The sequence below is a fragment of the Elephas maximus genome, chromosome 1, assembly GCF_024166365.1.
Source record: "Elephas maximus indicus isolate mEleMax1 chromosome 1, mEleMax1 primary haplotype, whole genome shotgun sequence".
Taxonomy (NCBI): domain Eukaryota; kingdom Metazoa; phylum Chordata; class Mammalia; order Proboscidea; family Elephantidae; genus Elephas; species Elephas maximus.
In genome coordinates this window covers 142,634,204-142,660,414 of record NC_064819.1, presented here as the reverse complement: position 1 = coordinate 142,660,414, position 26,211 = coordinate 142,634,204, and the positions used below count along the sequence as shown (strand labels likewise).

Sequence of the window (26,211 nt, the reverse complement as noted above, 5' to 3'; positions counted from 1 at the left end):
ATTTATAACACATAAGAAAATCACAAAATGGAGGACAACCACACAATACTGGGAATCACGGCCTAACCAAGTCAACACATATTTTGGGGGGACACAATTCGATCCATGACAACTACAGATTGGATTCCTGAAGGCTCACCTCTCAATACTCACAAAGCTGGTGAGTGGGGTCTCTGCCGGTGTCACAGAAACTAGAAGTACAGACACAGGAGATGGAACAGAAACGTGGCCTCCCTCTCACTTCTGGTTTCCAAAGCTCATGTTAATGCATCTGACTAACCAAATCCAAATCCCATTCATAACCCTAGCTGCAATGGATTCTGGGATATGGCCTTCAGACTCCAGCACTTCCGGTACATGAAGGAATACCACCACAAAGATGGAATTGTGTGACAATGTAACATATCTATCTCTTATAACGGAGCAGTAGGTAGGACTGGGTACCACATTCTACAACCACAATACACTACTTATAATTTCTATTCCCACCTACTTAAAAAAAGTAATTTTAAGAGGTTTACACGTATGTTCAAAATCAGGCCCTTAGGCATTTAGGAAAAGTTAAAGTACTTCACTGTGCTCTCTTTTATAATCTAAAACGGAATATAACATACTTTCTTCAACCAAACTACGTTAAGTACTAGATTTCAGGCCTATGTATATTTACATACTTCTGTCTTCACAACAATTCTAGGAGGTAGTGTATCAGTTAGGGATTATATTTAGCTGCATGTCACAGACATCCACCTACCTTGGTCTGCTGAAACATATGTATTTTCCATAAAATATAAGAAATGTAAGTAGTCTGTAGCTGGGCTATCCAGGGCCAGTACAGCACCCCAGACTCCTTTCGTCTTTCTGCTCATTCACCCTTAACTTGTGGCTCTCATCTTCATGGAAATAAGATAGTTATTCCACTTCCAGATATTATTACCAACCTCCCAGACAGAAGGGCAATGTTTTGGATTGAATTGTGTCTGTCAAAAATGTGTTGTAAATCTTCCTCTATGCCTGTGCTTATAATCCCATTTGGGGATGGGTTGTCTTTGTCATGTTAAAGAGCCAGGATTAGTATAGGGTGAGTTTTGAGTCAATCTCTTACAATATATAAAAAGAGCAGATTAGGACAAGCCAGCAAGCAAAGATGGGGGAAGACAGATCCAAGCCACATGGAGATCTCCAAGGAACCAGGAAACAGAAGCTTGAAGTGACAAGGACCCTCCTCCAGAGCTGACAGAGAGAGAGAAAGCCTTCCCCTAGAGCTGGCACCCTGAAGTCGGACTTCTAGCCTCCCGAGCTGTGAGAAAATAAATTGCTGTTTGTTAAGGATAACCATTTGTGGTAATTCTGTTACAGCAGCACTAGATGACTAAGTTAGAATTTGGTACCAAGAAGTGGGGGTGCTTCTCTAACAAATTCCTACAATGCAGAAGTGGTTTTGGAATTGAGTAATGAGTAGAAGGTGGAAGAGTTTTAAGATGCCTAATAGTAAAGTCTGGATTTCCTTGAAGAGATTATTGGTAGAATAATGGATGTCAAAGGCAATTCTGGAGGGTTCGGAAGGACGTGAGGAGAGCCCCAAGAAAGTCTCTGCTGTCTTAGAGAATACATATGGCATCAGCAAGAGAATGTTGCTAGAAATGTGGACGTTAAATGTGCTTCTGCTGAGGCTTTAAAAGAAAATGATGAACATGTGACTGGACAATGGAGGAAGGGCGATGTTTTTCATGTTGTGGCACAGAACTTGTCTGAATTGTGTTCAAATGTTTGGTGGAAGGTAGAATTTGTAAGTGATGAACTTCGAAATTAGGCTGAGATTTCTAAGCAAGATTTTAAAGGTCTGTCCTTGCCACTTACAGCAAAATTCGATTGGAAAGAGACAGACTTAAAAATAAATTGTGCAAAACAAAAACAGAACTTAAAGACTTGGCAAATTCTGTTGAACTAACTAAGGACACGTGTCCTAGAAAGTTCACCAAGGACGTGGCTACACAATGTTCTGTTAAAGAGATTAAGCCTGTGACTGATGGATCTAATCAAATACCAGAGCAGAAAACCCATCAGTTTAGACTGAAGGGAACAGAGAAAGAACAAAAGGAAAGAACGCTGTATGCCTCTTGGAATTCTGTAGGCAGGAAACAGGCCAAAGAAGCTACACCTCTTGTCCTCCAAGAAAAGGACCATTCCTGGAGCAGCTACAAGATCAGCTGAACTGCTGGAAGGAGCACAGGAACCAGGATCTTCTCAGTTTCAAAGGGCGGAATAACGGCCTCCTTCACCAACTCAGTTCCATTTCTGGAGTGTGGGGCTGTCGTTCACGAGTGCCAGGTGGATGGGGTCCCTGCCCAAAACTGAGAGGGTCAGAGTTGCCATGCCCAAGGGGGAGATGATTAGGGTCTGCTGGGCCTGAGCAGCTAGGTTGCTACTGAGATGGACTAGGAGAATGGGGCTGCCCAAAGCTGAGGGAGCAAGAGTTGCCAATCCCAGTGGGCTTGGAAGGCGAAGCTGAAGCCCAGGGCAGAGGGGCCTCCACCCAGAATTCAGAGGGCACGGCCACCACCCACAGTCCGGAGGTGGGGGGGAGGGGCACTGCCCAGATGGTTCCAAAGAATAGAGGACTGTTTTCAAGCCTTGAGAGCTAATGTAAATTGTTCGGCTGGGTTTAGGACTTTCTTAGTGCCCGTTATCCTTTCTTCCCCTCCAATTTTTCCCATTTGTAATGGAAATGTCTAACTTGTGCCTGTTCTACTATTGTACTCAGAAGCAGATAACTTGTATTCTAGATTTCACAGGTTCACAGATGAAGAGGAATGTTGCCCCAGGATGGAATATGCCTAAAGTCTCACCCATATTTGATTTAGATGATTCAGAAGATGAGATTTTGGACTTGGAGTTGATTTAAGACATTTAGGATGATGTGATGGGATGAACTTGTTTTGCATGTGGCAAGGACATGAATTTTGGGGGGCCAAAGTTTTTTTTTTAAAGGGTGGAATATTATGGGTTAAATTGTGCCACCCCAAAATATGTGTTGTAAATCCTAACCTTTATGCCTGTGGTTAGAAACCCTGGTGGCGCAGTGGTTAAGCTTTTGGCTGCTAACCAAAAGGTCAGCAGTTCCAATCCTGGACACCCTATGAGTCGGAATCAACTTAATGGCAACATGCATGCCTGTGGTTATAAACCCATCTGGGGATGGGTTGTCTTTGTCATGTTAATAAGGCAGGATTAGTGTAGGGTGAGTTTTGAGTGAATCTCTTATAATACATAAAAAGAGCAGATTAACACAGCCAGCAAGCAAAGATGGGGGAAGATAGATCCAAGGCACCTGGAGATCTCCAAGGAATCAGGAAACATTAGCTGAAGACATAAGGACCTTCCTCCAGAGCCAACAGAGACAGCCTTCCCCTAGAGTTGGCGCCCTGAATTTGGACTTCTAGCCTCCTAAGTTGTGAGAAAATAAATGTGTTTGTTAAACCCATCCACTTGTGGTAATTCTGTTACAGCAGCACTAGATGACGAAGACAGGGAAGAATAAAGGCAAAAGGCACCTGCCAGAGCTGGGTCTGGCCCCTGTTAAAACAGCTTTGAGGAAAGGTCCATCTTGTGGTTTTGCGTGCATCTCATTAGCCAAAACTGTGTCACAGAGCGACCTCTAGCTGCAGGACAGCCAAGGAAGTAGAGTTTTTGTTTTGTTTTGGCCAAATCTACTACCCAAATTAGAATTCTGTTAGTAAGGAAGAAGGCTAGCATGAATTCTGAACAGGAACTAGCAGTGTCTGCCTTGGGTAAACATTATCATCTTCATTTTACAACAAGGAAACCAGGGTTCAGAGAGGTTAAACAATGTGATCAAAGCTCAGGGACTTGGGATTTGAATTCAGGCCTTGTGATTACAAATTCAGAGCTTTTGAGTAAGAGTTTATTTAAAAAAAAAAATTTTTTTTTAAATCAGCATGTAAAGAGGTAAATCAGATTATTCAGAAAAAAAGAAACCATTTGCACACAATTCTGTAGAGCAGAAGTAGGAGTAGTAACAAGAAGGGGTAAAAGACTAGATTTGTAGTGGAAGCAGCACAATCCCACAATGAAAAGAAAAGAAAAAATCTTACGCTTCAAAGTAGATTTGAAGATTATGGCACAGTTTCAGGATAGTTTTCCACTGGTGGGTAAAAATTTATTGCCTTGCAGCTAAAATTCATTGTGAGCTAGCGAAACTCATTTTATTGCCTCTATTACCTCTTACCTGGTGCTTAAGAATTATAATCGTCATTAATCAAGCTAACCTGAAAATCATCTCTAATGGCTCCACGGTGTTTTCCAGAATGATTCATTTGATTCCCATTTCCCTAAATCTGAAAGTTTTTGCTTTTATTCAGAAAATGAAAACGATACATCTGTCCTAATGGACAGGACTGCTGTAACCGGAGGTGAAGTGAAAAATGACCACGATGGGGCCAGTGGATGCTTCTTACAAGCTCCAAAGGATCCTGAAGGAAATGCAGAAGACATCAGAAATGGGTAGCCAAAACGGCCAGTTTACAGGGCAGGGGTGTGGTCCTGTTTGAGAATGCACTTGAAATGACAGTAATCCACAGAAATGTGTAACTCAGCTCTGCAACTATCCTTGACTGGTCTTTAGCACCTTGCAGCTTGTGGCTTTTCCCCTCGGGGGACGGGATGTGCCCTTACTCCTTGCTCTGCCCTCGCCATGAACCTTGAGGATTTCCCTCCCTTAATTTTCCCCACCTTGATCCTGGCTAGCTCTTGGCACCAGACACGTTAACAAGTCTGGCAGAATGAGATGGCTGAAAAAATGTACCCCAATCCCCGGTTCTAGCTACTGAGCATACCTAATTCATCCCCAAATAGTCCTTTGGAAAATTCAAAAAGCTAATTAATTACACCTCTGTGAATTTAAGCAGCAGCAGCAGCAGCAGACAGGAAAGGTAAATAGCACCTATTGACCTGAAAAGAACTGGGGGTGGGGAAACTGTGTAAAACATACTTGGGGTAAAGAATTCACACACAGATTAAATTTGATTGAATGCTGGGAAAATAAGGAGTAGGTTCCTCTTGGAAGATCACAGAAGGCCCAGCCCCTCTTGCTGTCAATGCAGTTAATAAAGCCTTGAAAGGGTGGGGCCTGTAGGGATTTGCCTCAGGGTAAGCTTTCTTTGAGGATGTAGGGCCAGGGAATTTAATCTTGCCAGGGGTTCCAGGAGCTGCCTAGAGCACAGCCTGGGAAAATGGGGGGAAAATCTCTTCCTAGAGATCTGGATAAATGCAGAAGGAGGCTGGTTGCACAATGGTTAAGCACTCAGCTGCTAACCAAAAGGTCAGCAGTTTGAACTCACCAGCCACTCAGCAGGGGAAAGACATGGCAGTGAGCTTCCTTAAAGATTACAGTTTTGGAAACCCTGTGGGGCAGTTCTACTTGTCCAATCAGGTTGCTATGAATCGGTATTGACTCGATGGCAATGAGTTTGGTTTTGTTTGGATGAGTGCAGCTTTTATTCACTCGTAAGAGTCCTTGCAACTAGAGAATTTGTTGTGGTTGTAAGCTGCCCTCGACTTGGCCCCAACTCATGGAGACCCCAGGCACAATGCTGCCCAGTCCTGCTGATCAGACCATTGTGATTCATAGAGTTTTCACTGGATGATTTTTCGTAAGTAGATCATCAGGCCTTTATTCCTAGTCCACCATCTTAGTCTGGAAGTTCCACTGAAATCTGTTTAGCATCATTGTTGTTGTTAGGTGCCGTCGAGTCGGTTCCAACCCATCGCGACCCTATGCACAACAGATCGAAACACTGCCCCGTCCTGAGCCATCCTTACAATCGTTGATATGCTTGAGCTCATAGTTGCAGCCACTGTGTCAATCCACCTCGTTGAGGGTCTTCCTCTTTTCTGCTGACCCTCTACTCTGCCAAGCATGATGTCCTTCTCCAGCGACTGATCCCTCCTGACACATCCAAAGTATGTAAAACGCAGTCTCACCATGCTTGCTTCTAAGGAGCATTCTGGTTGTACTTCTCCTAAGACAGATTTGTTCATTCTTTTGGCAGTCCATGTTATATTCAATCTTCTTCGCCAACACAATTCAGAGGCATCAATTCTTCAGTCTTCCTTAGTCACTGTCCAGGTTTCACAGGCGTATGATGCAATTTAAAATACCAATGCTTAGGTCAGGCGCACCTTTGTCTTCAAGGTGTCTTCGCTCTTCAACACTTTAAAGAGGTCCTTTGCAGCAGATTTACCCAATGCAATGCCTCTCTTGATTTCCTGACTGCCGCTTCCCTGGCTGTTGACTGTGGATCCAAGTAAAATGAAATCCTTGACAACTTCAATCTTTTCTCTGTTTATCATAGCAATACGAAATCTATCACTGATAGACAGGTGATGGCTGTGCCTGAGGTGCACTGGCCGGATATTGAAATTGGGTCTCCCACATGGAAGACGAGAATTATACCACTGAACCACCAATGCCTCAAAATAGAGAAGAGAAAGAAGAATTTGAAATAGGAAGGTAGTGCCAGGCAAAACTGAAAGTGAGGAGAGATGGAGCACACAGGTGCAAGCAGGTGTATGGAGGAAGTTTCTACCACAGATTTATGCTCCTGCTTTGGAAACCCTGGTAGTGTAGTGGTTAAGTGCTACACCTGTTAACCAAGAGGTTGGCAGTTCAAATCCACCAGGTGCTCCTTGGAAACTCTATGGGGCAGTTCTACTCTGTCCTATAGGGTCGCTATGAGTTGGAATCGACTCAACGGCAGTGGGTTGGTTTTTTTGGAAATGTGGAAACCCTGGTGGTGTAGTGGTTAAGTGCTATGGCCGCTAACCAAAAGGCCAGCTGTTCAAATCCGCCAGGCACTCCTTGGAAACTCTACGGGGCAGTTCTACTCTGTCCTATAGGGTCGCTATGAGTCGGAATTGACTCGACAGCAGTGGGTTTTTTTGTTTTTTTTTTTTGGTTTTTGGAAGTGTGTTAAGAAGTCTGTTAAGTGTGTTAAGAAGTGTGTTAAGAAGTCTGTTCACTTCCTGTACAGAAGTGTCTCTGAAGTTGGTGTTTCAAAACACAAAAAAAGCAAATGGCCAGAGAAAAGCTCAATAGAATATACTGATAAACAAATGAGTCTTTGCTTCTTACCAGGTTGGCCTCCCTCTGTCCTGAACATGGCATGCTCATTTCTGCTCAGGTGTCTTTATCTCTAACCTGGAATTCTATCTGCCCACCAAGTCACTCTTTTTGCCTACTCCACTTACCTCCTGGACTGCCAGGGGAGGTCTTTGCTGATTTTCTCAGAACCTGAAACCACAAGGGAGAAGGCCCCCGTCCTTAGTGTCCCGCTCAGTCAGGTACAATCCACTTCAAAGTAAAGATAACCAATGTTGTCATTTATTATACAATTAAAGCTATCATTTTCATCATTTGTAAAGAAAGAAAGAAACTCAAATGACTCAACATTCCTACGATTAGTTTTCTTTATCCAACTAGCAAGCTTCATTGTCATTGTAGCCATCTTATCATTTGCAGTAAAAACTTCATAATTTTGTTTGCTGTTGTTGACTGAGAGTGTTTAGCTTTGAAAAATATCAACTAAAGAAGCCAACTTTGTGAATCACTTTTCATCATGGAAAGGAACAAGCCACTTTAGCTCCACCTTTGCTGTGACATCTTTTCTTCTCCATAAAGAAAAACAGCAATTCAACCCAGAATTCAAGTGCTGCTCAGCACACTTCTCGAACATCTTACTAAAAATGTCTTGACTGGAATTTATCATCAAACACTTTGCAAATTAACTCTCTTCCCAGATATCTTGATTATAAAATCATTTTTAAGGGTCAAATTACTAACCTCTACGCTTTTCATCCAGCTTCAAAGCAAAGAACTGGTTCTATCTCAGTTGTTTTTAGTATACTGTGATCTTTTTAATGCCTGAAAGCAAGGATCTATCAAAGACAACTGGGATCACACCAAAAGGACGCAGAATCCAACTTGAAAAGGTTCTCACTGACTAAAGAGAGGGCAATTTCAGCATCTTATGGAATGGACTGAAACACACCAAATATAGACAAACACATGAGTTCATAAAAATGCTCCAAAAAAGAAAGCCATTCAGCACCTCTGGAGATTGCTAGAATATCAATTCATTATTTGGAAAATTAATCAAGAAAAAAGTCAGGCATTAAAAACAGTCACTTGGTGATCTTGTATAATAAATATTTGCAGCCTCTCTGTGACCAAAGAGCTCAGCTGCTAACCAAAAGGTCAGTAGTTTGAATCCACCCAGCAGCTCCTTGGAAACCCTAAGGGACAGTTTTACTCTGTCTACAGGGTCGCTATGAGTCGAAATTTACTCGACTGCAACGGGTTTGTTTTTTTTGGTTTTAAGGTTAATTAACAACCTGCGATATGCAGATGACAAAATCTTCTTGCTGAAAAGCGAAGAAGACTTGAAGCACTTCCTGATGAAGATCAAAGACTACAGCCTTCAGTATGGATTACATCTCAACACAAAGAAAACAAAAATCTTCCCAGCTGAACCAATAAGCAACACCATGGTAAATGGAGGAAATAATGAAGTTGTCAAGGATATCATTTTACTTGAATCCACAATCAACACCCATGGAAGCAGCAGTCAAGAAATCAAAAGACATATTGCAGTGAGCACATTTGTTGCAAAAGACTTCTTTGAAGCGTTCAAAAGCAAAGATGTCACTTTGAGGACTAAGGTGCGCCTGACCCAAGCCATGATATTTTCAGTCACCTCATATGCATGTGAAAGCTGGAAAATGAATAAGGAAGACTGAAGAAGAATTGATGGTGTTGGCAAAGAATAGAGAATATAGCACGTACTGCCAGAATGAACACATCTGTCTTGGTAGAAGTACAGGCAGAGTGCTTCTTAGAAGCGGGGATGGTGGACTTCATCTCACTTACTTTGGACATGAATCAGGAGGGACCAGTCCCCGGAGAAGGACATCATGCTTGGTAAAGTAAACGTTAAGTGAAAAAGAGGAAGACCCTGAGTGAGATGGACGGACACAGTGGCTTCTACAACGGACTCAAGTATAACAACTATTGCGAGGATGACACAGGACGAGACACCATTTCATTCTGTTGTAAATAGGGTTGCTATGAGTTGGAACCAGCCCCATTACGCCTAGCAAGAACCTAACAAGGCTTCAGTACATTTTCCTACGATGTGAATTTACCATTCTAAGATGATTCTGAAACTTTGCCTGGTTTTGCCTTTTCTATAATTTCATATAAATGAAATTATTCAGTATGGTCTTTCATATTTGTTATTTGATGTAGCACTTTTTATATTAATACATGCTATTACACGTACTAACATTTTGTTCCTTTTTATTGTTGAGTAGTATTCCTTTGTATGAGTTTACCACAATTTGTTTATCCATTCACCAGTACTTTTCTTGAATCTATTGAAATGATCATATCAGTTTTCTCTTTTAGTCTATTAATATGGTAAACTACATTGATTCTCAGATTTTAAATCACTTTGCATTCCCAACATAAATTCCACTTGGTCATGCTGTATTATTCTTCTTATATGCTGTTGGGTTTGATTTAACTAAGTTTTGTTCAGGAATTTTGTGTGTATGTTTACGAGAGATATTAATCTGCAGTTCTTTTTTCTTTTAAGGTCTTAGGTTTTGGTATCAGAATAAAAACCGGCCTTTAAAATAATTGTGAAGTGTTTCTGCCATGACTATTCAAACGCCTCGCAAAGCTTTGAGAAACAAATTAGGCATAAAATGTGGCATGACGGCTGTCATTTAAATATCTTTGAAATATGTAAAATAATCTGTTCGTTTTTTTTCCTAATTTCCATAACAAATGTATCCTATTCATCTTCACGTCTAGCTTGAAGCTGGCTGAATTACAGTGACCTTTAATCACAGATTTTAGAAAATTAGAGCTAAGTAATTTTAGAGACTTTTTTTTAAGTCACTGGATACCTAGACGAGGAAACGGACTTCCTGTGAAACTGCCAGACTCTTCTAGAACTGGGTACCTTCCCACCCCTTACAGGCCTATATCATGTAACACTTAGTACAAGCCTTTATGTACATACAAAGTGCCTCCGTGTACATATTTGTGTACATATTTATATTACAAAGTTAATACGTCCATCCTTAATCTTTTTCCTCTCTATGGAAGCCCAGGTTGTTCTTACCGATACAATCCAGAGGGGCAGCAGCAAAACAATACAACTCTACGTTTGCGTGGCCTTGGGGTTACTAGTTGAACCGGGCATGCTCAGTCGCCGGGCAGATTTTTCGGCGAAGTGGAAACTACAACAGCGCGTACACTGCGCGCGGAGGTGGGAGTGTCCTCGTGGAATTTAGAACGTTTCCGCAGCCAATGGGGCCTCGCTGCCGGCTGGCGGGGCTCCTCATTGGAGGAGCGGGGAGGCAAGCAAGTGGAGGGCCCCGGAGGGAGCCGAGGAGGTGCGGCTCCGAGAGGCCGGGCTACGCCGTGCTCTGCGCGTGAGCAGCTGCAGCGGTGGTGGCAGCATCCAGCGGTGGCAGCAGCAGTTCCAGCCCGTTGCTTTACTTTTTGCTGTACGAACACAGTCATTATGCCGAAGAGAAAGGTAAGACTTGCCAGAAAAGATTTCAAAGGCCTTTAAATTGTGCTTACAGCAAATCCTGTCATTGCAATGGATTGCGCGGAATGCGCGTGGTAGTAAATCGACATTGCGAACCTCTTTGGTTCTTCTGGCTTGTTTTCAGATGCCTGTTGCAGGCATTTCTTCCTCTCTCCTGTCTGTCCTCTTCGATCTCTAAATGTTACTTTCCAGCGACACGGCTTCCCCTCTTTATGAACTCATTCTCGCTGGAATGGTTTCCACCTCCAACAACGAGAAGCAAAAGCGGCTTTCCTTTTCCCCCTTCTAGGAGGGGAGTTCCTCTTTGCAAACTGCTAGGTTGTGAGAAGTAGAGGGAAAACAGCGAGGGGGACGAAAACAAGTAAAAACATGGGGAGACAGGGGGAAAAAAATAAGTCGGGCAGATGTGAGGGTTATTCCCCTGTGGGCTGTGCCCACGGCTGGGTGCGCCGCGATGGCTCTGGGGCTAAGGGAGAGAGGGAAAGCCATATTTAAAACACCGCTCACCCTCCTGCTCGCCTCCGCGGCAGACCCGTATGTACCAACTCCAGTGTCAATCAGGGCTGGGGACAGCGCAGGCGGGGCCCGGCGGCCGGGAACTGCCCGCTGTTCTCAGCAGGAGCGGCGGAGTTGGCAACATGGAAGACGGGACGGCGCCCGCGGCTCCACAAGCAGGGGCCACCGGCTCCCACCCCGGCGGCTTGAAACCACGGTCGGGTCGGGAAGGCGGGTCCGCGCGTTCCCGCGCCCTTCCGCGCGTTTAGGGACGGGGATCATTTTAGTCTCCTCTTCCGCCACTTGCAGACTGTCCCCTTCCGCGCGGGCCCCGCACAGCGAGTACCACGCACGGGGACGTATTCTTCCCCTGGGGTCGGCTGCTAGTTGTCATTGTCCCAGGGATGGGAGGGAAAGAGGAACTTCTGTCGGAGAAATGCAGTGTTTGGCGGCTGGTTCCTAAGGAAATGTTTTGCATCCGCCCATCGCCTATCCCAGGGTTTCCAACAATGTCATTCCGCCCGGGTATTAAATTTGAAGCATACTTACAAGTAATATCCTGCATTAGCAGTAAAGTCTGGACTAATTTGTGTGTGCGAGTGAATGCATTAATAGAAAATATTTAAGTTTAAAAAATCTAGATTTGCCTCCTTATCTGTCATTACTAAGAATTTGATGGAAACTTGTCTCCTACTCCACTTTCTTAAAAGCGTAATAATTGGCCCAGATTTTTAAAAATATTATGGTTTATGGGTCCCTGAGTGGCACAAACAGTTAGCGCTCCAGTACTAACCTAAAGTTTGGCAGTTTGAACTCACCCAAGAGGCACATTGGGGGCGGGGGAGGCCTAGCAATCTACTTCTGAAAAATCAGCTATTGAAAACCTTATGGGACAAAGTTTTACTCTTGTACACATGAGAGGGTCACTGTGAGTCAGAACCTGCTGGAGGGCAACTTTTTTTTTTTTAATATAGTTTATTGTGCACATGCTATGTGCCATGTAAAGGGTTTGACTTGCAGCATCGCATTTAATCCTCAGAATACCTTGAGAGAGTATCGCCGTTGAACTGGGACTTAAGGGACATGAATAGCCCCATATCTCAACAACCGAATACTGCTATCAAAGATTCAATAATCAGATGCTGTAGATCCCAAAGTCCTTTCTCTCAGTCATTATTTGTTCATTCCCCATTTAGTAGTGAGTGGGTCAAGAGGAATTTAGGAAATTCCAAGAAACTCCCAGCCTAAGAAGATGGATGGCATATTAAGAGTACTAATCCTTTAAATTTGTTGTTTAAACTCAATTTTCATGAAAGAATTATACAGAATGAGCATATTAAAACAATGCCGTCGTTTTCAGTATTTTATCTGAGGGTTAAATGACTAGTAAAGTTAAAGGACCTAACCATCAAGAAATAGGTTACAGAGTGAGTGGGTGCTATCTCCTTTCCTGGGAATTATTAGCAGAAGTTTAGATGAACAGTAGGTTAAATGTGCACTCTGTACATATAATGGTCCCTGAAGTGGTGGAACCACCTCTTCCTTGTAGATGTTCAGGGGCCATAGTTGGTGTAGTAATTAGTCTTGATTTCCTCCACTGTCCACCACTCTTGAGACAGAGACAGTAGAGGAACTGGCTTTTGATTATGGTTTCATTTCTCCAGATGGCAGGGAATCCCCAAGCAACCTGGCCCTAGAAGCAGATCTGTGAACCAGTACCAGTATGTCATCCCTCATGACATCGTAGTGTTTTTCAGGCTTGAAAAATCTCCATGATTGATAGGAAGGCTTTTCATTTATACCTGTAGCCCAAAGTCCTGGGTTGATACCTGGGCAGGAGCAGCCACAAATTAAACATGACTATCACGGCCATCTCATTTTTCAGTCAAACCGAAGAGATTCCTAATGGAATCTTGGTGTTCACTGCAATTGCATTGGAAACCACTGTCATTGGGTAAAGCCTGCCTATGTTGCAAAGAAAAGAACCTGAGACAGTCCGCCATGCATAGTTCTTAAAGATCAGTAATGCTGGGAAACTGCCAAAACATTTTTTTTTTTTACACAATATTTTGCATGACTAAAGAGCTGCTCAGTCTACATTTTAATAAGCTTTAAAAGTGCCCTGTGAAAATTTTTGCCATCTTTGCCCTTTTTTCCATCTTTTCACAGAAATTACAAATGGTTATTTAATGAGTATCTGAGTAGGTTGTTCTGCAGAGCAAGAAGCAGTACTATTAAAATCAATAAAAACATCTGAAGTCTAGCACAGCTTTAATGCTGCAGGGATATACAGCTTGTTCTCGTGGAGTTTCTATTTCATTTACTGCTCTTATGGAACTTACATATTCAGTGACGTGATACAAAACAAATGGAACATTCCAGAATGTCTAGTATGGATTCTAAAATCTTTTCTTTTCCTTATCTATATTGTAGATGAAGATCCTAAGTAGTATAAACGGTTCGTGCTCCACCACTAACTGAAAAGGTTCACAGTTCAAACCCACCCAGTGGTACGGCAGAAGAATGGCCTGGCAATCTGCTTCCATTAAGATTACAGCCAAGAAAATCCTGCGGGGCAGTTCTACTCCGTAACACATAGGGTTGTCATGAGTTAGAAGTGACTCTACAGCAACAGGTTTTTTTATACTCTAGGAGAGTTAAGGAAAGAAGGTTGAATTGGGGCTGGTCCTGAAAGTGTGGATTATTGTTAGTTGCCATCAAGTTGACCCTGACTCATGGTGGCCCCATGTGTACAGAGCAGAACTGCTCTGTAAGGTTTTCAAGGCTTTGACCTTTTGGAAGCAGATTGGCAGGCCTCTCTTCCAGGGTGCCCCTGGGTGGGTTCTAACCTCCAACCTTTCAGCTAGTAGTCCAGCACTTAACTGTTTGGTCCACCCAGGGACCTGAAAATGTGGGTAGGACTTCCATATACAGAGAGAGAAAGAGATATGGACTCTCTGTTATCAAGCATTTGAACGCCTCTTCCGATTGTGTGTTATCATGACCAGGTCTCAGCTATACAACTTCAAGGTTGTAATACCGTCCATTTTATGTATTAATATAAAATGCTCTTATGACATTGCAGTGGTCATGCCGTTAGGTAGTGATGTGATGTTCTACAAAGGGGCATCAGCCAGTGAGGCCTAGAATCCCTGTCCTAGAATGGTTAGCAAGAGCAAACACATTTTCACATCCTTTTTTTTTTTAATTTTCTCAGTTCCTCATCACTAGAACTATTGGGAATGTCTGGTGTATCACATCAGAAATTCTCTAATAAGGCAATTTTCCATGAATTCGGGATATAAACAGCAGTATCTCTACACTTAAGGGTTTAAGGAAGAAAAGGCTGTCTTCCTCTACTCTGAAATTTGAAATTAGATTTTTATTTGTTTTCTTAAAATTGTAAAGGCCTAGTTGTGTAGGGTTTGGCACAGGATGCTTAACTAAGAATACTCAAGTTTTCTGATTAGTCTTTCAAAAGAGTATTACTCATTGTAACACCAGTGATTAGGAACTAAATGAAAATATGGATAAAGTTGACTACATGAAAATGGATATTTTTAACATGGCAAAAAAAAAAAAATCCAGTGTTAAAATGTAAAAGCTTTTGAAAAACTGGGAAAGAATATTTGTGCCATGTATCACTGAAAAAGGTTTGCTCTTTTAAAGAGATAAAGAGCTCTCACATAACCTTATAAAAAAGATATGTATTCTTATAAGAAAATTAAAAATGACTCAGATAGACAATCCATGCAAAAAAATGTTAGGTTCACTAGAAATCAAAGAAATATGCAATATTAAAACTAATGAGAAGTGTCTCTTTTTTTTTAACCAAGCTGATGGGCAGAGATTGAAAGAATCACTGCTTAGTGTTGAGGGATATAGACATTCCAGCACTCTCACACAATGTGGATGGGGGTATAATTGCCTTTTTTTTTTTTTAATGCTTTATTGTATGATTTGTGTACCATACAACCATTCAAAGTGTACAATTCAGTGATTTTTTAGTGAATCATTTATAGAGTTGTAAATGATTCAGTAGATTTATAGAGTTATACAACCATTAGCGTAATTCCATCACTCCAGAAATTTCCCTCATGTTGTTTTTAGTCAATCCCTACTCCCACCCCCGCCTCAGAAAAGGCCCATCAATGCTATGCTTTATATCAGTACTTCATTCCTTTTCACTACCCATACGCAGTGCCATCGAGTCGATTCCGACTCATAGCGTCCCTATAGGACAGAGTAGAACTGCCCCATAGAGTTTCCAAGGAGCGCATAATATTCCATTGAATGGATATACCACTTTTTGTTTATTTTTTCACAATTTCATTGAGATTTGGATTGCTTCAGTTTTAAGTTATTATAAATAATGCTACTGTTACTATTTACATATAGGTCTTTGTGTGGACATATACTTTCATTTCTCTTGGAAAGATTCCTAGGAGTGGAATTTGGTGGGTCATATGAAAGTCTACGCTTAACATTTTAAGAAACTGCCAAACAGTTATTCCAAAATGATTGTACCATCAGTGCACAAGGGTTCCAGTTTCTTGACATCCTCTCTCACACCTGGTGGTGTCAATTTTTTTGCATATGGCTGTTAGAGTGAATTTTAATTTGTTGGGTACCTAGACAATTTCGACTCATAGTGACCCTGTGCAACAGAGTAGAACTGCCCCAAAGGGTTTTCTTGGCTATAATCTTTATGAGAGCAGATCACCAGATTTTTCTCCCTCAGAGCTGCAGGATGGGTTCAAACTGCAGACCTTTCAGTTAGCAGCTGAGCACTTAACTTGTACCACCAGGATTCCTTGAATTTTAATTTACATTCCCATAATAACTAATGATGATTAGCATCTTTTCATGTGCTTACTATTACTAGCAGAAGGTATGTATTAGGTGAAATGCCTGTTCAGATATTTTACCCATTTTTTAATTGGGTTTTTTGTCTTACATTATGCTGTAAGAGTTATTTGTATATTTTGGATACAAATCCTTTATCAAATGTATGGTCTTCCAATATTTTACTCTAGTCAGTAGCTTGTTTAAAATTTTTTCTTAATGGTATCTTCTGAAAAGCAAAAGTTTTTAATTTTGATGAAGTTTAATTTATCACTTTTTTTCTTTTTAGATACCATGCTGTGTGTTTTCTGCCTCTTTTTTATTATTGTACTTTAGACGAAGGTTTACAGAACAAACTAGCTTCTCATTAAACAATTAGTACACATATTGTTTTGTGACATTGGTTACCAACTCCATGACACGTCAACACTCTCCCCTTCTCGACCTTGGGTCCCCTATTACCAGCTTTCCTGTCCCCTCCTGCCTTCTAGTCCTTGCCCCTGGGCTGGTGTGCCCGTTTAGTCTCGTTTTGTTTTATGAGCATGCTTAATCTTTGGTAAGGAAACCCTGGTGGCATAGTGGTTAAGTGCTACGGCTGCTAACCAAAGAGTCGGCAGTTCAAATCCACCAGGTGCTGCTTGGAAACTCTAATGGGCAGTTCTGCTCTGTCCTATAGGGTTGCTATGAGTTGGAATCGACTCGATGGCACTGGGTTTGGTTTGGTTTGCTTTGGTTACTCTTTGGCTGGAAACCCTGGTAGTGTAGTGGTTAAGTCTATGGCTGCTAACCAAAAGGTTGGCAGTTCACATCCACCAGGCCTTCCTTGGAAACTCTATGGGGCAATTCTACTCTGTCCTATAGGGTCGCTATGAGTTGGAATCTTTGGCTAAAGGGTAAACCTTTGGGTTAATCTTTGGCTAAAGGGTAAACCTCAGAAGTGGGTTCATTACTGAGCAAAAAGGGAATCTCAGGGCCATACTCTCAGGGTTCCCCCAGTCTCTGACCAGTATGTCTGGTCTTTTGTGTGTGTGTGTGTGTGTGTGTGTGTATGTGTGTGTGTGTGTGTGTGTGTGAGAGAGAGTTAGAATTTTCTTCTGCATTTTTCTCCAGCTCTGTTTGGAACCCTTTATTGTGATCTCTGTCAGAGCAGTCAGTGGTGGTAGCCAGGCACCATCTAGTTGTGCTGGACTCAGTCTGGTGGAGGCTGTAGTACTTGTGGGCCATCAGTCATTTGGACTAATCTTTCCCTTGTGTCTTCAGCTTTCTTCATGCTCTCTTGCTGCCAATTGGTGAGACCAGTGGAATATCTTAGATGGCCAATCACAAGCTTTTAAGACCCCAGATGCTACCCATCAAAGTAGAATGTAGAACATTTTTCTTTGTAAGCTCTGATATGCCAATTGAGCTAGGTGTTCCCGAGACCATGGTTCCCACAGCCCTCAGCTCAATAGTTCAGTCCCTCAGGGAGTTTGGATGTGTCTATGGATCTTCCATGACCTTGCCTTGGACAGATTTTGCTGGCTTCCCCAGTTGTGTACTCTCTTACCCTTCCCCAAAGTTACCACTTATCTATTGTCTAGTTAATGTTTTCCCATCCCCATCCCTCCCTTCTCTCATAACCATCAAAGATTGTTTCTTTTTGTGTGTAAACCTTTTCGTGAGTTTTTGTAGTAGTGGTCTCGTACAATATTTGACCTTCTATGATTCTTATTTCACTCAGCATAATGCCTTCCAGTTTCATCTATGTTGTGAGATGCTTCACAGATTCGTCATTGTTATTTATAGTTGCATAGCACTACATTGTGTGTATGTACCATAGTTTTTTTATCCATTTATCTGTCGATGGACATCCAGGTTGGTTCCATCTTCTTGCTATTGTGAACAATGCTGTAACGAACATGGGTATGCATATGTCTATATGTCCGATGGCTCTTATTTCTCTAGGATATATTCATAAGAGTGGGATTGCTGGATTATATGGTATGTCTATTTCCAGTTTTTTAAGGAAGCACCATATTGTTTTCCAAAATAGTCATACCATTTTGCATTCCCACCAGCAATTCATTAGAGTTCCAGTCTCCCCACAGCCTCTCCAACATTTGTTGTTGGGATGAGATGGTATTTCATTGTGATTTTGAATTTTTAGTGGCTAGTGATCGCGAGCATTTCCTCATGTTTCTGTTAGCTGCTTGAATGTCGTCTTCGATGAAGTGTCTGTAGTTTTCTTTGTATAGGTCTTTTACGTCCCTTGTTAGATGTATTCTTAAGTATTTTATTTTTCTAGGAGCTATCGTAAATGGTATTGTTTTCCTGATTTCCTATTTGTCGTTCTTTTTATTGGTGTATAGGAATCCAACTGATTTTTGTATGTTTATCTTATATCCTGCTACTCTGCTGGATCTTTCCGTTAGTTCCAGTAGTTTTTTCATGGAGTCTTTTGAGTTTTCTATTTATAGTATCGTATCATCCACAAATAGGGACAGTTTTACTTCAGTCATATCTGATAACTCTGCCTAATCCAAGGTCACAGACATTTTTTGCTTTTTTTTTAGAATGTATATAATTTTAGCTCTTACATTTAAATCAGTGATCCATTTTGAATTAATTTTGTGTATAGTGTGAGATAGGATTTAACTTCTATTTTTTTTTTTTTTAATGTGGCTATCCAGTTGTCTCAGTATCATTTGTTGAAAAGACCATCCATTCTCCACTGACTTGCCTAGACATCTTTGTCAAAAGCCAGTTCACCATAAATGTAGAGGTTTCTTTTTTTTTTTTTCTGGATTGTTAATTATGCTCCATTGATCTATACGTCTTTGCTTAGGCCAATACCACACCATCTTGATTAGTGTGGTTTTACAGTAAAATTTGAAATTAGGTAGTGTCATTCCTCCAAATTTGTTCTTTTTCAGTTTTTTTTTGTGTGTGTGTTTCATTTAGATCTTTGTGTTTCTATATGAATTTTAGAATCACTTTATTTTTTTTGAAAGCTTATAGTGATTTTGATGGGGTTTAAACTGAAACTGTAGATCACTTTGGGGGGAACTGCCGTCTTAACAGTATTGAATTTTCCAGTTCGTGGATATGAAAGGACCTGGCATGTAGTATGTCATCCATAAATGCTTTCTGAGTTTAATTGAGTTAGGTATTTATATGGAACCTATATTTGAGTAAAGACTCCAAAATGTACAATTTATTCATTCATTCACTCTTTACTAAACAGATGTTTATTGATCATTACCTTTACATAAGGTACCATCGCCTTGAGAAATAAAGTGGTAAATTATTGTTTTATTCGATACTTTTTGGAGTGAATGAGTAAATGCCCTTGTTTTTAAGGATCTTTCAGTCTGACATGGTAGATAAGGCATGTATACAAATATTTATAATTAACAGTAAGAAATTATAATGGACCACAAGAAAAGCTAGGGGCATTTCAAGATTTGGCCAGACTGCATTCAAAACCAAAACCAAACCTATTGCCATGGAGTCAAATTCTGTCTTATAGCGGCCCTGTAAGACAGAGTGACAGGAAACCCTGGTGGCATAGTGATTAATTGCTACAGCTGCCAACCAAAAGGTCAGCAGTTTGAATTCACCAGGTGCTCCTTGGAAACTCTATGGGGCGGTTCTACTCTGTCCTGTAGTGTTGCTATGAGTCAAAATCGACTCGACGGCAGTGGGTATGTATAAGACAGAGTAGAACTGCCCCGCTAGGGTTTCCAAGGCTGTAAATCTTCACGGAAGCTAACTGCCACATCTTTCTCCCACAGAGCAGCTGGTGGGTTTGAAACATGGACCTTTTCGTTAGCAGCCGAGCACTTAACCACTGTGCCACCAGGGCTTCTCCAGACTGCATGCCCAAAGAAAAAATACTTACAAAGAGTTGTTTGGCTGAAAGGGTTGCGGGCTATAGTTTACATTTTTTTTTTTTTTTTTTAATCTCAAGCAGATCTACGCTAGTTTGTTACTAAAGCTGATCCTTCGTAGGTCTTTCTCCGAACTCTTGCTTTCTTGAAAGTGTGTTGTCGTTGTTGGTAGGGGCCGTTGAGTTGATTTTTTTAACTCGTAATGACCCCGTGTGACAGAATAGAACTGCCCCGTAGGGTTTTCTAGGCTGTAATCTTTACAGGAGCAGATTGCCAGGTCTTTCTCTCGTAGAGCTGTAGAGTGGGTTCAACTGCCAGCTTTTCAGTTAGCAGCAGATCGCTTAGCTCCCGTACCGCCAGGGCTCTTTCTTTGAAGTATGAGGAAGTTAAATTCAAGGCATGTGACAACAACTGAGATTAGGTTGCCAGCAGTAGCTGCTGTCCCCCAGTGGTAGAGAGCCGGTAACTTCTTGGTTCCCATGCCTTTCATTTAGCCACCCTCTTGTTTTAAAGGTTATCTGGCACTATGTTCCTAAATGGGCACAGCTTATTTGATTTATTACCTATTTTGAATTAACTTTTGTTTTCAGTCCTTCTAATTACACTTGACCATGAAATCTTTGATGGCTCCAATCTTTCTTTTATCCCCTATGGTTAAAGCTCTCAGCGCTCGGCTGCTAACTAAAAGATCAGGGGTTCACTTTGCGGGAGAGAGATGTAGCGGTCTTCTTGCATGAAGATTTGCAGCCTTGGAAACCCTATGGGGCAGTTCTACTCTCCCCTATAGGGTTGCTATGAGTTGAAACTGACCCGACAGCAATGGGTTAGTTTTTGGTTTATAGCACTTAGCATGTGTACTGTTAACATTTGGTGAACGAGTAGGTGAATAAATTGTTTTCAGGAGAAGAAAATTCTAAATTTGATTATTTCATATCCTTATGGGAGAGGTAATCCAGTATAGTTCTGGTACTTAACTAGTTACATGATTTGGAAAGGTTGCCGAACCTCTCCCTAAGCTTTAAAGTTCCTAATTCTCCAAGACTGAGTTTCCTCGTCTGTGAAACTGGGATAATAGTATGCTCTACCTCGTTGGATTGTTGTGGAAATTAAATGAGATGGTGAATACAAATACCATAGTGCCTGGCATGGGTAAAACAGTCGATAGATGTTCATTATTGTGCTGACAATGTTTTTAATTATTGAGAGAACTACAGTAATAAGCACTAAGTTTCCATTTTGTAGGAGGCCAAATGGCACATGTAGTGGATAGGGAGCAAGCAGATCTCACCCCAAATGTCTAATTTAACTGCAGTTACAGGAGTAGACTTTCAGCAACCAAACAACAAATACGGTGATTTCAAAAGAGCATTAGCTTTAATCTGGTACTTTTTTATTTTTTTACATGGTTGATTTTTCTCACTGAAAAATATGTTTTAAAATACTTCCATATAATGTTAAAATCCCTTTGGCAAATCAATTATTGAGTGATCCTCTTTTCCTCTTTTTCCCCCGAAAACACTGCTTTTGTTTACACCAAAGTTAAATATATTCCACTTTCCTGTAGGGTACAATTTCGAAATAGTGACTGAAATAAACACCATTTAAGCTGTCTGCTTTCACAGTACCTAGTATATTGCAATATGATGTTAGTCTCTTGAGTAATTTAAAAACCAGTGTTGAAGATAACAAACCAAATCAAAATGCTGAATTTATTTTTCACTGCCTGCTTGTTTATTGCACATTTCACTGTCTCCTTAAAAGAGTTCATTTGAACCAAAAATATTGGTCCCTGGTCAAGGTATTTATGAAGTTCAGTACTCTTATGGTTCTATCTTGTGGGCATGTCCAGAACCAGGGCCATTTACATATGTGCAAGGCAAATGCAGATTTTCTCACCCATGAAGTTAATGTTAGACATGTTCAGAAGTAGGAAAATATAAAAAACTTCAAAATATCAAAATTGGTTCCAAATTTAATATTTTAAGGGATTTAATATGTTAACATAAATATATTTATTATTAAAATTTAAATAAACCAAACCCACTGCTGTTGAGTTGATTCCGACTCATAGCGACCCTATAGGACAGAGTAGAACTGCCCCATAGAGTTAAAATTTAAATAGCTTCCATTTATTGAATGCCTGGATGTACCAAACCTGAGCTATATGTTTTATGTTATTTCATTCAGTTCTTCCAGCAATTCTATGAGGCTATCCTTGTCTCACGGATAACAATATCGACAACTATAATATATAACATTTAGGTGGCTTTCTATGAATCGGGCACTGTCCTGAGCATTTTGCATTAATATACTTAATCCTCCCAATCATCTAATTAAGGGATGTACTCTTCTCATTCTCATTTTACAGATGAGAAAATTGAGGCATCGAGAGGTTAATGGACTTCCTCAAGGTCCCAGTGGTAGGGAATGGGAGAGCTGGGATTTCTGTCCTGGCAGTGTGGCTCCAGAGCTTGTGCTCTTAACCACAGACCCAGGCAGCCTTTCCCACTTGCAGGTGAGAATATTGTGACTTAGACTAAGGAATTTCCTCCGAGTCACACAGCTAGGAGGTGATAGAATCAAGACTCAATCCCAGGCCTCTTTCAAGAATTTTGCTCTTGACCATTATACCATAATACTTCCTGTATATGTTTATTTGTAATAATCTCACACGTCTTTATTTAAATTAATGTGTCTAATGAATGAAACAAGGAAGAATCAAGAATTGTGTAAATATGTGTTGGGGGTTCTTTTTTTTTTAATGTTACCTTTATTAAGATACCAGTTGGTTCCATTGCTTCAAGGTGCTGGTCCTAGAAAGTTACTCGACAAGTTATTATTATCTGTGATCATGCCCTCAGGCTGGCCTCAGGGTCCAGGTCTTGGTTTATAGGAAAGGCACATGATCAGGAAACCTTCTGAGTATTTCAGTAACTAATGGACTATAGGAAACCTTGGTGGCATAGTGGTTAAGTGCTGCGGCTGCTAATCAAAGGTTTGGCAGTTCAAATCCTCCAGACGCTCCTTGGAAACTCTATGGGACAGTTCTACTCTGTTCTGTAGGGTCGCTATGAGTTGGAATCGACTCGATGGCACTGGGTTTGGTTTTTTTTTTCGGTGATGGACTATAAAACCATATACAAGATGTATGTACATAGTCCCATCACCCACGTATTCATTTCTATGAGTACTGAGACCTTAAGACTTCATGTTTTCTCAAATTACTCCATTAGCTGCTAGATTTGCTGCTTCCAAGATATATTGTCTTCTCTTATTTGTTATGTATGCTATAATAGAAATATGCCCCTTTGATCAGGAGCATGTAATTATATTTGCCTATTATACAGCATAGAAAGATTGTAATGTAAATGTTAAACCACCATTGCTTAGGCATTGGATTTTTTTTCCGGAACATATCAAATAAGAATAAATGCTTAATTGCTTGGAAAATTATTGGAGCTAGGACTGACAATTTTGTTCAGTGTCCTGGATTATCAATTAATTAATGTTTAATTAAAAAATTATTTTGAAAAGGTGGCAAATAATACTATTTTTAAACTATATTTTGATTTAATTTTGATCCCATACAAACACAAAGTCTACCCTGAGAGGTGTTGCTGTGCAGTGAATAACTTAATAAAGCCCTTCTAGCCTGTTTAAGAAATCTTTTTGAGTCCCACAAAGTGATTGGGTGGGGCTATGCAAATAAAGTGTTTGTGGCCCACCAAGGGGATTGAACAGCCTGCTAGTAATGTGAATAAGGCACATGGAACCCTTGCAGGGGTGGGACGGTGCAAATAAGGTGTGTGGAATCCTATTGAGGGGATTGGTCAGTTTTGCCATCCCACTAGGCTTAAAATGAGCTCACCCTAGAGGGGAGAGAGGGGACCTCACTACCATCAAGAAAGAAGAACCAGGAGCAGAGCACATCCTTTGAACCTGGGGTCCCTGCTCTGAGAACCTTCTAGACCCAGGAGACGAGGAGTTCTGTAACATCAGAGAAGGCACAAGACAATGAGAAGCAGCTGCAGAGAAACGGCAGCGGCAGAACCAGAAGATAGTTGCCAACATGGTAAACTGGGGTGAGGCGGGTACAATGTGTGTACCAACCCATGGAGCAAGAGAGCCGAGTGCCTTTTGGTACGAGGCTTGCTGGAGGAGTGGGGTGCTTCCAGGCACTTAGTTAGTGGAGCTAAAGAGCTTTGTGACACTTCAGTAAGCAGGGCAGAGGCCAGGCCCAAATGGGGGCCGAGAGCCAAGAGAGGAGGCCCGTCCTCAGGGAACCAAGAGGAGCCATGCACGGCTGAGAAGAGCTGAGAGAGCTGTCCTATACTGACGAAGGAAGACTTTGCCTACATGCGTCCTGATCCTGATCCCGAGTTGTAGCCTGTTGATCCTGATCCTGAGTTGTAAGCTGTTACTTCTAATAAACATAGTAATCGTGAGTATCGTCTGTGATCTGTGTGGCCATATTAACTGCTTATTTAACCTAGCAGAGAAGTAGGGAGGGACAGACGGCTGCTGTCAGAATTGGTAAAAAGGTTGGAGAGAGGAGGTATGTCTGATCTCCACCTGATAGAAATCAGCTTTGGGCTGATGCTTATGGTGATTCTGCCCCGCTCGAGAAGTTAGAGGAAGTCAGACGCCGCCACACCATTTTTACAGGTGTTGATTTTGTTTTTCTTTTGTTTCAGGTTTTTTTTTTTAATATAATATTGTATAGAATTCATTAAATGCTTGTTATGGATTGAATTGTGTCTCCCAAAAATGTGTGTGAACTTGGCTAGGCCATATTTCCCCGTATTGCGTGGTTGTCCACCATTTTGTGATCTGATGTGATTATCCTATGTGTTATAAATCCTAACCTCTATGATGTTAATGAGGCAGAACTCAATCTACAGGATTAGGTTGTATCTTGAGTCAGTCTCTTGAGATTTAAAAGAGAGAATCAAGCAGAGAGACATGAGGACTTCATATCACCAGTGCTGGGAGCTGAGTGCATCCTTTGGACCCTTGGTCCCTGTGCTGAGAAGCTGCTAGACTAGGGGAAGATTGATGACAAGGACCTTCCCCCAGAACTGACAGAGAGGGAAAGCTTTCTCCTAGAGCTGGTGATCTTAATTTGGACTTGTAGCCTCCTAAACTGTGAGAGAATAAATTTCTGTTAAAGCCATCCACTTGTGGTATTTCTGTCATAGCAGCACTAGATAACTAAGACAGTGCTACTTTGTGGGAAGTCATGAATATTAGGTATGTTGTATGTGGGAGATAAACATGCCAAAGTACTTGAAGAGATCAAGGTATGAAGCTTCAAAGATTCTTTCTGAAGCTCTGCATGCATCCCATATAATACATTTCTTAAAACTTAAATTTCTTTCTCATTGCTTACTTTGCCCTTAATTATAATTTTTAATCTTATTATTCTCCTTTTTAGTGTTCACATGTAGATTGCATCAGAGTCAGCTGACTAGTTTGGAAACAAATGAAGAAGATTGTAACCATGTTTGCCATTTGCCAGAAGTTAATATCTGGGCAAATAGGAAAATAAAGTAACCCTTTGGTAACATGCTGTAAGAGCTCTAGCGTAAAAGTTGGAAGACTTGGGTCTAGTATTTACTTTGCAACTCTTTATCAGGAGAAAATCGGTTTTGGCCTCTTTGAACCTTTCTTCTTCATCTATAAAATGAGAGTATTAAGACTGCCCCTGTCTACCTCAACTCTGTTGAGAGCATCAAATGCAACAAGTGTGGAAGCACGTTGAAAAATGTGAAGTGCTATAAAAATGATTGAAATTATTTGGTGTTTTGTCTTTAGTTTTAATAGTAAGCTAAAAATAGATATGTGTATGTGACCATTTAAAAACTTAGAATAGTAAAACTATGTATAACTCAACATAACATTATTAAGGGGAACTTGGTCATTGTTATTTTAAGAGGCTCCAATGAAGAGGAATAGGAAACATTGTTATATACTCTGTGCTCCTTAGCTGGGGCTACAGGTTAGAGTATTTCCCAAGCTAGAAACTCTTTGCTTTCTAAGCATCCCAGATCTGCACCCAGTTTTTAAATGAGAAAAGCTAGCACAAACCACTTAGAATGGTGTAATGAGCCAGGCTACCTGGGTCTGAATCCCAGCTCTGCCACTTACCAGCTAGATAAGCTTGAGCAGGTTACTTAACCTCTCTGGTGTCATTTATAAATGGACATGATGCTGTTTACCAACCTTACAGAATTGTGGTGAGGATTAAATGACTTACATCATGTAAGACACCTAGATCATTGCCTTGCACATATGTGTGATATATGAGCTTATTATTGTTACTCCTCAGGAACCCTCTCCTGTCTTTTCTAAGACCTCACTTC

At 41.1% G+C, this 26,211-nt stretch overlaps 1 protein-coding gene and 1 long non-coding RNA gene across 2 annotated transcripts in view; one reads left to right on the top strand and one right to left on the bottom strand.

The window, feature by feature from the left end:
- LOC126082972 (uncharacterized) overlaps positions 1-10,443 on the bottom strand; it is an 86,717-nt gene extending 76,274 nt beyond the window's left edge. The window contains exon 1 of the long non-coding RNA XR_007518688.1: positions 10,206-10,443. This is a non-coding gene — a long non-coding RNA (uncharacterized LOC126082972). The remainder of the gene's footprint in view (positions 1-10,205) is intronic.
- The window catches only part of HMGN3 (high mobility group nucleosomal binding domain 3), a 38,260-nt gene continuing 22,371 nt past the window's right edge, over positions 10,323-26,211 (top strand). The window contains exon 1 of the mRNA XM_049896173.1: positions 10,323-10,625. Coding sequence (XP_049752130.1) covers positions 10,611-10,625 — 15 coding nt within the window. The 5' untranslated portion in view covers positions 10,323-10,610. The remainder of the gene's footprint in view (positions 10,626-26,211) is intronic.